General features: G+C 36.6%; 2 protein-coding genes across 2 annotated transcripts; both read left to right on the forward strand.

Annotated features, from left to right (window-relative positions):
- Window positions 1-6,768: 6,768 nt before the first annotated feature.
- Window positions 6,769-9,807, forward strand: LOC113775373 (SPX domain-containing protein 1-like). Its single transcript, XM_027320214.1, has 3 exons — window positions 6,769-7,230; window positions 8,514-8,640; window positions 9,140-9,807. The coding sequence occupies exons 1-3, from the start codon at window positions 6,862-6,864 to the stop codon at window positions 9,574-9,576; spliced, it is 933 nt and encodes a 310-aa protein (XP_027176015.1). The 5' UTR covers window positions 6,769-6,861; the 3' UTR covers window positions 9,577-9,807.
- Window positions 9,808-12,624: 2,817 nt separating this feature from the next.
- Window positions 12,625-14,090, forward strand: LOC113775611 (peroxidase 25). The gene is made up of 4 exons (XM_027320562.1): window positions 12,625-12,912; window positions 13,031-13,210; window positions 13,322-13,487; window positions 13,607-14,090. The coding sequence occupies exons 1-4, from the start codon at window positions 12,691-12,693 to the stop codon at window positions 14,026-14,028; spliced, it is 990 nt and encodes a 329-aa protein (XP_027176363.1). The 5' UTR covers window positions 12,625-12,690; the 3' UTR covers window positions 14,029-14,090.
- Window positions 14,091-14,918: the final 828 nt, after the last annotated feature.

The following is a 14,918-nucleotide window of genomic DNA, read 5'->3' on the forward strand; positions in this document are numbered from 1 at the left end:
ATTATAAACTATAAACCATGAACTTAACCAAAGAAATGAGGTAACTAAGAATCCATTGCACTAATAAGATAACAAGCAAAATATAATAAAATAAGTAAAATTTTATTTGCACTCTATTTTTTGTTATTTGCATTCTAACCATTTATTTTATTATATAGTCTAATAAATGAAAACTATATAATGAGAATGATAGTAAGAGTGTGATTAACAAACATAGGAGTGCAAATATTACCAGGATAGTAAGCAGCATAAAATAATATCAAAATGTTATCCGTTTCTAACCAATTCAAACAGTTAAACTCTCATCACATAATTAAACTTGAAACTAATACTAAACTAGTAATAGCTTTTAGGGAAAATAAATAAATATTACATTAGAAGATTCTAATTTGTTTTCATCTACTTTGTTAATTATATTAGAGTAAATCTTATATACACTGACAGTGTATACACTATCATCGTTAGATTCATGACATATGTGCAAAAATTAAATTTCAAATTTAAAACTTGTGTAGTTGTCATTCATTCAACGCTAACAATATATACACTATCAGTGTGTGTAGGAAATATTAATTCATTATATTATTCCTTGTGGTATGGCAAAATTAGATAGGAACACATCAGCAATATTTAGAAAGTAGGCCACACTAATTGCATTGCAGGTTTAATTTTATGAACAATAATCCTAGTTGTTAGGATCGTGCAATTTCATTGTGATCCTACAATTCCAGTACGACCCGTTTGGTTGATGGGTTTTGCACCCCTTTAATGGCAATGAGAGGGTAATGATTGTCATTGATGGTGTTTGGTACATCGCTTTGAACTTTTTCATTACCCACTTTTGGGTCTTCCGTTACCCATAACTCATTTTGCACTTTCACTTCCATTACCCATCAAGACAAAAAATAAAACAAGAACAAACCAAAATTAGGAAAGCAAGGGAACAATGTCCGCCTCCATCTTCTCTCATCTTTCCTCCAACTCTTCTACCTCTTCACTTCGCCCTTTTTGTTTCATCCCAATTTCTCTCCTCTCTTTTTTCTCCCTCCTTATCCCATGGAATTTTTACTTCTTTTCTCTCTCACACAAAAAAGTCTTGGTGTGATGAGATTTTGTTTACTTTCAGTAAGAATTTTGAAGTCAAAATTTGTTGAAATGGTGTGCAATGCTGGGATTATGGTGGAGGCAGTGAGAGGTGGCTGTGCGATGGTGGCAGTGGCAAAGGGATAAGGAGAACCACCAAAACCCAAAACAAAAAAAAAAGGAAAAAAGAAAGAAAGAAAAGGACAGCAAACATGGGAGAGCGGTCAGCAACATGCAAGAAATCAAGGGAAAGGAAGCAAAAAAATAAAAATAAAAATGGTGGAAGGAGGAGTCGGGAGGTGACGGTAGAAGTTGCTAGAGATGAAGAGAACGCAGCAAAGAAAAGATAACAATTTTCTTTTTCTTTTTTTTTTTTGTCTACTAAGAAAAGTCATTATGTGTGTTTGGATTGAAATATTTTGAAATAAAATAATTTGTTCCACAAATTTCAATCACCTTTTTATTTCACATATATCACATCATAAAAAATATTATAGTAATTATCTCAAATAATTCATCCAAATAAACTCCTATCCAAACAAATTTATTGTCGTTATGGTGACTACCAAACACAAGATTTTATCAAAAGGAATCTTGATAAATTCAGTCTCATTGAAGGGGTGTTTCATAGTGATTGTCATTGGCATTCCTTAGCAGCAATCAAATGGGTAGTAAGTTAGGACAAATGCAATTTTATGAGAACTGTGACCCTATTGACAATGTTGATTGATGACCATATGATATGAACAAGTACCATGTACATTACACCCGCCTAAAACGACAGAGTTTCAGTATATGTTTTGGCCTCAAACTTACCCCCCATGGGGTTTAAAGTTTAAACTTTAAAACGGACGGGCATTTGAAAATGAACGAAACGTAAATGGAGCTGAATTTCTTTTTTCTAGACGTCAAGTTTATCTATCGCCTTTGCTGGCTCGCGAGAATCAGAAGGAATTGGATTTACTAAGTTGTAGCTGTCGATACCCACTGCTTCGCTTAAAACTAGTTGTCACCAACATTTTGCAACTTTCAAAACTGGTAGTGTTTATAACATTATTCCTACTTTTTTTTTCCTTTCAATAATTGTCCTCTAATTCACGAGACCAATGTTTTACACGACTTGCTGCTCTAAGTATTAGGAGTTTGGTGCAAACTTAGCCATTTCCACTATTCAAAGCTTAATTTATTTTCCCCTTTTAGATATGAATTTCCCTTTTTCAAAGATAAAATTTTGGTCCCTGGAAAATACTCAAATATATATATATTATCTGACAACCTTTCGTCATTAGCCCTATTTTCCTTACCTCGAGCGACTGAAGCATCTCATTAATGAGGCATATCTAATTTGGTTTTACTGCTAATTTGGCCATACGTGGTGGCTCCGAATGATGTTGAGACTGTCGGAGGAGGCCTGGGTTTGGGCCTGTTTAGCCATGGGCCTTTCGTTCTTGTGATGTTCTGATGTGCATAAACAACCATATTATTGATTTGTTCTTTCCAATACAGCAGATGACCAATGGGTAAGAAGGAGGTGCCCTTGCTTCAAGATTTGGACTTCTTGTTAAAAGCAACCTGAAGTGCCAGCTTGGTGATATCAGAGAATCTTTAAAATGAAGAAGGTGAGGCAATCGCCAAACACGCCATCATTATTCATACAGCTGAAAGAGAACCAACTTCGAATATTCCCAGAAAAAAAAAAAAAATGGTGCTTATTTCCTACTCAATGCTATCCGTTCTGTGCTCCTCCATGCCATGGTCTATTCCAAGTATTGTGGAACTACAGCGATATTCAGACTAAAGACTAAACTTTTATTTTACCTCGTCACCCCAACATAATCATGCATTCTGCAGCGGGTAAGCATTCTTTTTCGTTTTTTTTTTTTTTTTGGCCTTTTTGGTGGATAAGAAATAAACCCATCCATTTATCTTCCAGATAATTAGCAGTTAAGGAAATGACACTTTTGCATAAACAATGATTGGAAAAAATGGTCCACCTACCTTGTAACGGACTAAAACAAGCAATTTGGACTGCTACTATTATTGCAAATCATAGACCCTGGCCTCGCCTGTCTAATTGGCATCTCTCGTATCGTAATTCATTGGCAAATGTTCACGGCATTCTCAATTTTGCCTATACAAAGATTGCGTGATGCAGATTCGAGTTTTTTGTGCTATCAGAAAACTATTTGGATTTGCCCTTTCAGTGTAGTGTTGAAGGCTGATTGTGTGTCATAGGTAGAGTTCAATTATGTTGACCCGCCCACTAATAAGTTGATTTGGATATGCAATGAATTTTAAATGGGTTATCCAATTAAATTCATTTAATTGATGGGTATTGGATTGACTCGGCTCAATCATTTATTCTCGTTTAAAAAAAATAATTGTTTATTTAAACTCAATTTTGAATGGGTATTAGGTAAATAAATTTGAATTTTCAATCAATCAAATAGCAATAAAATGTTGTTATTTCTTATCAAACGACATGCGAAAAAATTTAAAAAAATAAGTAGAATTTGAAGTAAATCACAAATGAGTAAATAAATATAGCTATACCTATTTATTAAATCAGTGTAAATATATTGGCCCAATTATGGTCCATCCAAATTCGTCCTATTTTTACACCATTAATCATAAAATTATTCATAGTCAGTCGATACTCATTATTGTTGTGATAGTTAGACAAGTTGCTCTTTTATTTGTCTTGCATTGCTCGTTTTGTCCGCATAGGTAACGGTACAATCAAATATGAGGATAAGGATAAACAAACCAAAAAAATAGAACAAAAGAGCCCAAAGGATTTTTATTTGTCTTAATGTTTTCATCGGTTGTGAGGAAAAGGATGACGGTAGAAGATCTTCCGGCCGTAACTCGCGTGAGGATATTAATTTAATAAGGTGACCTCTCTGAAAGTAGGAAACATCCCATTTTATTTTTCCTTCTTCATTCTGTGTCGTCCGTTTCTAATGGACCTTCCAAGCAAACATTCTTCCTAAGAATCCCGTTCCTTTCCCTTTTTAATCACTAATTAACGTCTGTTTCATGCATAATTATGATCAGAATAGCTCTCAATTCTTATCACTCTACTTCAGCTTCTCATTTAAATGTTTTAATTTGTAATTGCTATTCTCTTCAAGCTCTTAAGTAAAATTGAAGATCCCTAAGTAGGGCAATAATTAATTAACGTGGAAAAGCCTTTTGCTTGTTTGGAGACATGATGGTTTCTACTTCGTGATTTAGCAAATGAAAAAATATATATATATAAAATACAATCATAAATGTTTTAGATAAATTTTCACAAAAGAGTTACACGGTCAATCTAAACAAGTAATAAGCAGCGACTCACGCCTTGTGAGCCGAATATTCTCAAGCATATGCCTTGATAGTAGCATGCTTAATACAAACTAATCATTACAATTTTTTGATTGGTCATCACAGTCTACAGTCATATTCATTATCAAATTTTATATAAATATCAACAAATTTGACAAGTAAAGATCATAACAAACAAAACTATTGAGATTATTCAATATCCAGACAGGAAATGACAAGTCTACAGTCATATTCAATTCAATAATGATAAACAACTAATGGAAAAAAATACCTTACAAACTCGGGTTTTCGCATAGGATATTCACTTTTTGACACATAAGATACTAAAAATAACTTGCTATAGTTTAGCTTGCACCGAAACGGATACGAAGGGGAGAGAAGGAATGAAGATGCTGCGACGAGAGCACTCTACCCATGTTTGGACTTTGAAGCAAATTCCCACATATATGCGTGCATTGTTGTGAAGAACTCCAAAAGCCTAGGGGCAGAAATAGAAGAAAAACTTGATTGAAGAGGGTTTATTCCTTTTCAAAGGTCTTGTACTGGTGTCACCAGCTTAAGCATATACCACAAATGGATCCGAATCTTCTGCTGTGAATGCCAAAAAAGTCAGAAAAAGAAGAAAAATACAAAAAATAAATTGGAATATTCTTCTTGCAGTTAATGTTTGAAATTTGATGCCATCAATAGGGGAGGAAAGGACCACCCGCTGAACAAGACTCAATCCCGAATTTACCCTTACATTTGTGCTTCGGTGCATAGGAAACTAGAGGAGGCCATGACCTGACATCTTTAAATAGAAATGTGCCCCTGGGTCTACCGTCGGACCATTGGATACATCACTCAGCAGTTTTTCTCGATAATCGACACGCATATTCCACATGGCTTCGAATTATACCAATTCTCGTAGAGCCGGCGACCGAGTTGAAGCTTGAAACTTTGATAGTAGATCACATACCAAGTCAATCGGCTCGGCTTTAGCCAACGCTACTCTATAAAACCGGAGCTTGCAGTTGCGTAAATATTTTCACACTATTTGATCGAAGGGTTTCATAGCATCTCGCAATTGTGATCGAAGGAAGATTGTGAAAACAACTTTGATCTTTCAACATACTTACAAAACAACTTTGATTATACACGTACATCATTGCACTCGCACACATGAATAATCCATGATGATTGCAGTGTTGCAGCCAATAAATTAATTCAAAAATTATGAGAATTATAATTTAACGGTGATGTAAATAAACAAGAAACAGTGAGAGGAAAAACTCATAACACTTAACTCTTATAACTTTAACATTTACTATTACACTAATGTTTCGTTGACACGAAATTTGACACATTTTAATTTAAAGCAATTGCTCATGTATTGTAGTTAAAACTAATTCCACTAACTTGCATGTTTTGAATTTCCTATTTATATAACGATTTTATTGAATCTAAACTTAGTAGACATCAAGATTTATTTAGATGGGTATATACAAGAAAAAAATTAAGACTTTAAGAGATGTACACATTTGAATCTTAATGATAATTTAAGCTTCTATGTATAGAATTCATGATCCAACTTAAAATTCACTTAGGAACTCTTTGTTTGTTCGATTAATGTAGACAAATAGGTCATTGATTATCACCCATCAATTCATGTCTGTTTACCTTAATTTAGGCATTCTTTTATCACAAAACAAGTGTTACACTTTCTATCACTTACCATACATTATACCAACATGGCACATGTCATTGCTTTTAATGTTCATTAATACTCGATTCTTCAATAATAGTAAATGCAAGGATACATATTGCCTTTGCAAGATGTAATAGGCACATATAATTTGTTTAAATAAAAATTGAAAATTTCTTACCTCTAATTGTTAGGCAATAGAGACGTAAACTCGTATACAAACCCCACCCCCTTGTCTTCACAGCCTTTTTGGAAAATTTTAAAAGACAAAAAAATAGTAGTAGAATAATCAAAATAGTAAAGTGGGGAAAAAATCAAATTTTAGTTTTTATTACAGCCCCCGGCCCCCACACATATAGAAAAGGCTCAGCTCAGCTGTCAGCTCAAAGGCTCCACACCACACTCGCTCCCTAGTGGCGACCCTATCAGTCTCAGTCTACGGGCCACGTGTCAAGATATGATTAAGAAACCATTATTTTGGGGGCAAAAAAAAAAAAAAAAAGGGAGAGAGAGAGAGAGAGAAAGTCCCAATCCAATCTTCTATCTATCGAGTGTCGTGTCTAAGTAAGAGGGGAATAAAACTAGAGATATCCTCTCTTTCAACATCCATCCTTGAAGAATATTCCCAACTCTGCCCTCCGCATATTCTCTCTCCTCCCGCACGCTATTTATCTTCTTCCCCATTCTCCTCTATCCCCCCATTTTCCCTCCCCTCAAATTAAAACATAGAAGAAAAGAATATTTGATTTTATATTCTGAAAGAGATGAAGTTTGGGAAGAGTTTGAGTAACCAGATCGAGGAGACGTTACCCGAATGGAGAGACAAATTTCTGTCCTACAAGGAGTTGAAGAAGCGGCTCAAGTTGATTGAGCCAAAGAAGAATCCGTCCTCGTCTTCGTCCGTCAATGGTGGTGATGGCGAAGAGTCTGCAGTGCTGGAGGCTGCTAGGCCTAATAAGAAGCCTAGGTTGGATAATTGTGTAGTCGACGGCAGTGGAGGTGAGAAGGTTCTGGCTGCTGCGACCGAGATGACCGAGGCGGAGGTGGATTTTGTTAAGTTGTTGGAGGATGAGCTGGAGAAATTTAATACTTTCTTTGTTGAGGAAGAAGAGGAGTATATCATTCGATTGAAGGTAATCAGCGTACCCTTCGTTACTGGTTTCTTGTAATTTATTAGTTGATTATTTTTTATTATGCTTCGGTTTGGATTGATTTAAGCTAGAATCGAGTAGGATAATGCAGTTGGAACATAATCTCTGTTTTTATGGACTGATATAAGTGTCAAACTTGTATTCATTTGAACAATCATCAAGCATGTGCTCAATTATTCAGTTTTAAATTGCTATTGAGATGTTTGTCCTGTTGTTAAGCTGGAAGAGTATGTGATATCTCATTAAACTTCACCAAAATGCTGGTTGTTTCTTTGAAAGTATGCTTTAATTGATTGATTGTTTCCCCAAAAATGATGAGAATTGGGAGAATCATAGTGAGCTGAAGACGTAAAAGTAATTGTTATTTAAGCTAAAGTATATATTTCGATACGTAAGTAAGAGACTAATATAGTAGTTTTGCGGTAAAGTTGATTGAAGAGAATTAGGATCTTGGACAGTGGGATTCTAACTATCAGTTTGATTCATGGAGGATAACAATGTGTCAGAATTGATGGTAGCAACTTGATTTTACATGGTTGTTGATTGCAGAAGTATCATTATTGCATATTTTGTTGTTCAATACCTTTAACGTGGCATCTATGGGCTGCTTTTGAGTTTTGTGCTTGCGTGTTGTGGGTTTCTTGTCGTATGAGGAGTTACGTAGCACTAGGCGTTATGGGATTTTTGGGGAAATACATGCAGAAATTATAGTATCAGGGGAGTGTCTCTGGAGTTTTAAGTGCATTGCTAGGATTTTGAAATTAAATTGAGTCAAGTTTTCAGCATTCTCTTACACTTCCAATTATAAAATTAGAACCTGACCATAAATCCATTGCTATTTGATGATTGGAGTGGATGCTATTGATTTGCCTTATAGCGTCCTCTGTTTAAAGTAATGTCGGTACTAATGTGATTATATGAACAATTTCTAGTCTAATTCTCATAAACACAGGTATTGAAGTATATGATATATTTGAAGGGGTTTCAGGCTGTGGGGTAGATTTATATGGTTATACAGTGGCGTTCCCGCTGAACATTGAAGTCAGTATTTAAAAAAAAAAAAAAATTAGAAATAAATGTATAAATCTGCACAAGATCTTTATAGGTTTCTCTCCTTGGTTCTTCAACTTGTCCCTATTGTGAAACCCTCTTCATCAGCACCAATCTAGTATACAGAATGGATAATTGAATATGTTGGATATTGCGTTTTGCACCTTTTGTTTGCTTGTTTTAATGTGACATGCCTTTTGTCATCTTTTCCGCAGGAGTTGCAAGATAGGGTGGCTAAGGCGAAGGATTTTAGTGATGAGATCATAAAGATACGAAAAGAAATAGTAGATTTCCATGGAGAGATGGTTTTGTTGGAGAATTACAGTGCTCTGAATTATACTGGTAATTGAACTTCGTTTACAGTTTGGTTTTTACGTGTTTATTTGGGGTGTTGAATTATTTATGCATCTATGTGCAGTGTGCTATTAGTGTGGATTGCAGAATATGTTATGCCACGTGTTTTCTCTCCTCTCAACAAGATAATCCCTAGTTTCCAACTATTCATATTATGGAGGGCTTTGCCTTTGTGTTTTGGTCCTTAATTTGGAATAATGAAAATAGCAAGGGGCTTAGTTCCATCAATGGCTTGCAGATTCTTTGATGATTGATGTAGTTGTGTTCTTGAAATCACTTGGGTTGGTGCTTTTCTAGAAGTCATAATCAGTTGGCAAGAAAGTTGCATTGTGGTTACTGTCTACATAATTGTTGTCTGAAAAGTGACTGTCTTTATACGAACTTGAAAATCAAAGTTCTGGCAGATTTCTTAAGCATCATCTGTAGTACTACCAGGTTTCTTTAGACTTGGAAATGGGTTGTTAATTTTTACTTAATTGTTAAACAGGATTGGTGAAGATTTTAAAGAAGTATGATAAAAGAACTGGTGCTCTCCTTCGCTTGCCCTTCATTCAGAAGGTTTTGCAACAGCCATTCTTCACCACTGACGTGCTGTACAAGCTCGTGAAAGAGTGTGAGAGAATGCTTGATCATCTGTTCCCTGTGAATGTAGACTCATCTGCACCTGAAGCTGCTGACAAGAATGAACCCTCAACAAGTTCCAACACCAAGGATGAGAGTTTGCTCCAAGGCCCCAAGGAACTTGCAGAGATTGAGTACATGGAGAGCTTATACATGAAGAGCACTTTGTCAGCCTTGCGCGTTTTGAGGGAAATCCGTAGAGGTAGCTCAACTGTTAGTGTTTTTTCTTTGCCCCCTTTGCAGACTGGTGGACTTGAGGAACCTTGGAATAAAGTCCCAGTTATAGAACAAGTTGCTAAATGATGTGTTTACACAGGGGATCACATCTAGTGTTCGCCCAAGCATATGTTGTCAGTTTTGACAGTGTTTTTGTTTGTTTTCACTCGTGCATGTACTAGAGATACTAACACAGATGTACAATTAATCTCAAAGAACTATGAGCGATTACAGGAATATGAAATCTGCTATACTGATCCGAAATTGCTCTTTGTGGCTGCCAATCAGATTAAATCGTGCTGGTGTATTCTTTTGGCATTGAGAGGGTGCTTTAGAGCCATTTAGATTTTGAAACTACTTAGATGGTAGAATTAATGCCAATCTCTGCTCTAGAGGACTTTCCTGTAAAAGAAGAATGTGAGGTTCTCAAACCTTATCAATGATCTAATGGTGGTTGTGCAAATACGTGGAATCTTATATATGTATGTAACTGGACCTGCTCTAGAAAACCAAGGAATCTGGTATTGTCGCGTGCCTTGACGCAAGGAAGCCCGAGAATTGAGCTCGTTCCAGAGAGAAATACAGGAGGGGAGGGGACTACCATGAGCCACATATGTCACGAGCAATCTAGTTTATGCTGCGTCTGCCCAACGCCTTTGAAGTACGGAGTTGATTCACAACTGCAAGGAAGACTGGTTCTTAACCTCAGAGCCTTCGAGGTTACGAACCAGTAAGACAAATAAGACGGGTTGAGGAAATTCGTGATTTCAGGGATCAATTCAAGAATTTTGTATGTCCCAGGACCCAGACAATTTCAAACAATGAAAAAAAAAATATTTTTAGCTACTACAGTGTATACTGAAAATATAGGTCTCACCGGACCAGAACCCTATCTGGACCAGGATAAACTTATCAGTCAAGTCAAGAGTTGAAGAAAACGAACTGACCATGGTTTAGATGTTTACTTCAACAAAATTCTGATAATTTGCTCATATTCTTGAGACGTGGTCTCTAAATTACAGAGGTGGATAAGTCCAAGGAGTAGTTGGCTCGAGCAGACGTACTCTCAAATTTTGCTCTGGCACCCCTGCAGGAGAGTTCATTTATGTTGGAATGGAGACAAAAATAAAATAAAATAAGCTTTTTAGATAATTGCATTTTTTTTTTCTGGCTAGGGGATTTTTCATTTTTACTTAAAAAAACATTAAAGCAACATAGAGAACAAATGCAGTATAGACTTTCAAAAATGTCGGAATAGGTGAATTGTTAATAGTTATTTTTCAAGACAAACTTTTAAAAATTTCTCAAATAAACATCAGACGCTTAAAATTTTTGAATCTGGGAAGCTATTTCTCCTCCCTTCCCTCTACTTGAGTCTGTAAAATAGGTGATGTGAGACTTATTCTGTAAATAAGGTGTAAATAAATTATTCTGTTTCACTGGACAGATTGTCCAGTCAAATTTATACCCCTTTTTTTTTTATTATTGATGGCACCATGTTTAATCGCACGATCTTCACGTGTACCAAAATTTGTGCTGCAATAAGAATGAATTTCGGTCTCTGTGGTGGAACTTTAAATGACCATTCTGCATGCTTGTGGAATGCCAACATCTACATCTAGTGCTCTGTATTGTGGATGGAGAAATCCTTATCAAATCATCACACCTTGTAGTTGTAATCCCACGTCCACAAATTGGATCAATTATGTTGTAATCTAATACTACAACTAATCACACTTGTCCTAATTGCTCTCCCAGTCCCATTGCGAGAGTGGGGGATGATCATGGCACCATTAGAGACGAGAGAGGCATATCGATCTTTACCAAAAAAAAAAAAAGGCCAGAAAAACGGATGCTGTGCTGACACCTTATAAACACCTAAACAGGCAAAAACATATAATTTTAGTGCACCCCTTTACATACTGTGTCAATGGACGGACCTCTTGCATTGTGGAAAACAAGTAGTAGTGGTTTCTTGGAAGGTACCAGATTACCTCCCCAGTACAGCTTTTGAAGAAAAAAAAATGAAAGCAAAAATTGATTTCAAAGGGGAAGAGAATTAAATTTAAGTTACAGCATTGTCCAGTTTCACAACTTGCAGAGTAATCTCGAAGTCATTGCTGCTCATGCATTGTCACCGAATCCATTAACTAATCTACAAGAAAAGGTTTAGGTGCAACTTTCGGGGACTGAAGAAAACTGAGTGCTTTCTTGAATCTGCTTCAAGAATCCGCCAGTAGGATTCAAGAACCAATCATAGTTATAGATCTGTATTCTGCCACCATTAGATCAGTTTTAATCCAATCTCTATGAAAGCTTAAATCGCAAGCCCTTTTTTTTTTTTTTTTTCCAAAGGGCTTCTTAGTTCCTCGAGCTTGCATGCTGGCAAACAGATGTTGCGCTTTCTTGGACTTTTAGATTTTCAGTTGTAAATTTAATTGTTTTCGCGGTCTATATTTGCATGGGCTGTATGTTACTAATGAACCACCTGTGACAGATTATCAGCAGAACGTTTGGCAGGAAATTCAATGAAGTGTTTTGGTATAACACGATTTGGAGAATTAATCACAAATGTGGCCAATTAGAGATGATCCAGCTGATTGATTTGCGTCATTATTGTATTCATCACATCAACTTTTGTTGCTTCTGGGTCGAGTGCACCATCTGTTAAGGGCATTTGCATGCAAGTTATCTATAAATCAAGCTAAGCTTCCCTGCACCAGGCAGAAAAGTAAGAAAAGCAAATGTGAACGAGATGAATTTGGAACGAAATTATTCAAATAGTGGAGGTCCAAAACGCGTCATAATGGAATAAAGTGCAGGAATCATATTGGATAAGGAATGCTTCTCCTTTTTTTGGCTACCATTTTTAACTCTTATACATATTTTCATTTCACTAGTTCTCTCCACTAAATTATGGACAAGTGTAAAAGGGAAGGCCGCCATTTTTTTGGTCCCACAAGTTGATTTCCAACGGAGAGAAGTGCCCCGAAAAAAAGAAAAAAAAAAAACAAAGAAAAAACCAATAATCACCAGGCAGATGTAAAAGGTGCTAGTGTAAGTACTGTATCATGGCAGCTATAAATATAGTAGTATCTTGCATTGGGAGAAACCAATCCATGCTCATAATAACAGAAGAAATACCATTGTCTATTTTTATCAGTTCTTGGCGTGACTATTTTGGTTCACTTCTTGGTTAAAATGGAGCGAATGGCAAGTTTCTTTTGTATTTCTATAGTAGTTGTGCTGCTGAGCATGAGCTCTCGAGTAGCAGCCCAGGGAGGACTCAAAGCAGGATTCTATTCTTCATCATGCCAGAATGCAGAGTCCATCGTGAGGTCCACTGTGGAAACTCACAATAACAAAGATCCTACTGTTGCAGCTGGCTTGCTCAGGCTTCATTTCCATGACTGCTTTATTCAGGTTTGCGGTTAGCCCCTTGTATTGTATAAAAACTTTTTACGTTACAGTTTTCTTTTTGTGTCGACTTTCAATTGAGTTTCAAATGGTAATGATCAATCATGAAGAGGATTTTGAACAGGGTTGTGATGGTTCAATTTTAATTGCGGGAGCTTCTGCTGAGAGAAATGCATTGGCAAACTCTGGATTAAGAGGATTTGAAGTGATTGACGATGCCAAAAAACAACTTGAAGGCTCATGCCCTGGGATTGTCTCGTGTGCTGACATTCTTGCATTAGCTGCTCGTGATGCTGTAGGCTTGGTAAAAAGATGACTTGAAATTCCATGCACCTCTATCTGTCTGTCTGCTTTGATGCTTAGAAATACGCTTAATATCTCAATAGCTAAAGTCCTCCTCTGCAACGATTTTCAGAGTGGTGGTCCTAGCTGGGATGTGCCAACTGGGAGAAGAGATGGCGGGATATCTTCATCATCCGAAGTCCCGAATAATTTACCTTCACCACTGGATCCAATTGCTGTCCAGAGGCAAAAGTTCGCAGCTAAAGGTCTAGATGACCGTGATCTTGTTACACTAGTTGGTACTTTCTGCTGCCATCCCAACAATTTTCTTGTCTTTTTTTCTTTCTTGGCTTAAAATCATCAGACACTTGAGTGAAGAGCATCATGACATTTACACTCGCTACAACGTACTGGGCAGGGGCACATACCATAGGCCAGGCGGATTGTTTATTCTTTAGATACCGACTCTACAACTTCACAGCAACTGGGAATGCAGATCCCAGCCTGAACCAAGCATTCTTGGCACAGCTACAGTCTCTTTGTCCCAGAAATGGAGACGGCTCGAGAAGGGTGGCATTGGACAAAGACAGTCAGTTCAAATTTGATGTCAGCTTCTTCAAGAATGTGAGGGATGGCAATGGGGTTCTTGAGTCGGATCAAAGGCTCTGGGGTGACCCATCAACACGTCGAATTGTTGAAAACTATGCAGGGAATATTAGAAGACTTTTGGGACTAAGATTTGATTTTGAGTTCCCTAAAGCCATGATCAAAATGAGCAGCATTGAGGTTAAGACTGGAGCACAAGGGGAGATTCGAAAGATTTGTTCCAAGTTCAATTAGAAAATGTTACTGCTAGTTATCAGATAGTTGCTAGATAATAAAAAGTCGAACAGTGATGTGAATTTTGTCGAATTAAACCCTCAATTCCAAATGTTTACGTCTGTCTTTCGTGGGACTTTCAACAAGCAAATAACAAGAAAAAAAAATGGAGGCTAAAATGGAAGAAGATTTATTATAAGGAACATCTTGATCTCACCCCGTTACACTCCACTCTCCGTCACATTCCACCACCGCCTTTGTTTCTCTCTCTCCCCGCCCATACAGGTGGCATTGGCGGGGTACTGCCGCTTGGACTTTGGATAACGTTGGCAACTTCAGGGAAGGTCGGCAGCAGCACCCCCATTTCCACCATTCCCATTGTTGCAATCAGAACGCTCAATTGACTTGCTGGCACTACTATTCCCTCTACAGAACACACTTTGACTTGACACCAGTACTATGAAGTCCACTTATGATAATTGTTACTACTAATTGTTGTAATATTTATTAGTGTAAATTTATCTAAAGCGTTGTACTCCTTAAAAAACATATAGTGTAAACAAACAAATTTCACATTTTTAGCCATAAAAAATTGGAGGTATAATAAGATAATATAATTGTACATCATATAATGAACAGATCCTTGTACTAGCAGCAAGCGAAAACAGAAATATTCAATGACTGATTGTATGCTTCTTTTCATTATGAATGCACAAGAATAAGCAAGCATGGGAGGCAAATCATATTTCAGAATTTTTTTTGTTAAAATAACAAAACTACCCTTTTTTAAGACTAAATTGCATTTGAATTTGAAAGGATGATTTTTGCATTTTATCCATAAATTGTTGTGAAAATAAAATTCAAGCTGTGACTTTGAGCATGAGTCATTTTTGGAATAGCCCGACCCGACC

This window comes from Coffea eugenioides, chromosome 6, assembly GCF_003713205.1.
Source record: "Coffea eugenioides isolate CCC68of chromosome 6, Ceug_1.0, whole genome shotgun sequence".
In the NCBI taxonomy this organism is placed as follows: Eukaryota; Viridiplantae; Streptophyta; class Magnoliopsida; order Gentianales; family Rubiaceae; genus Coffea; species Coffea eugenioides.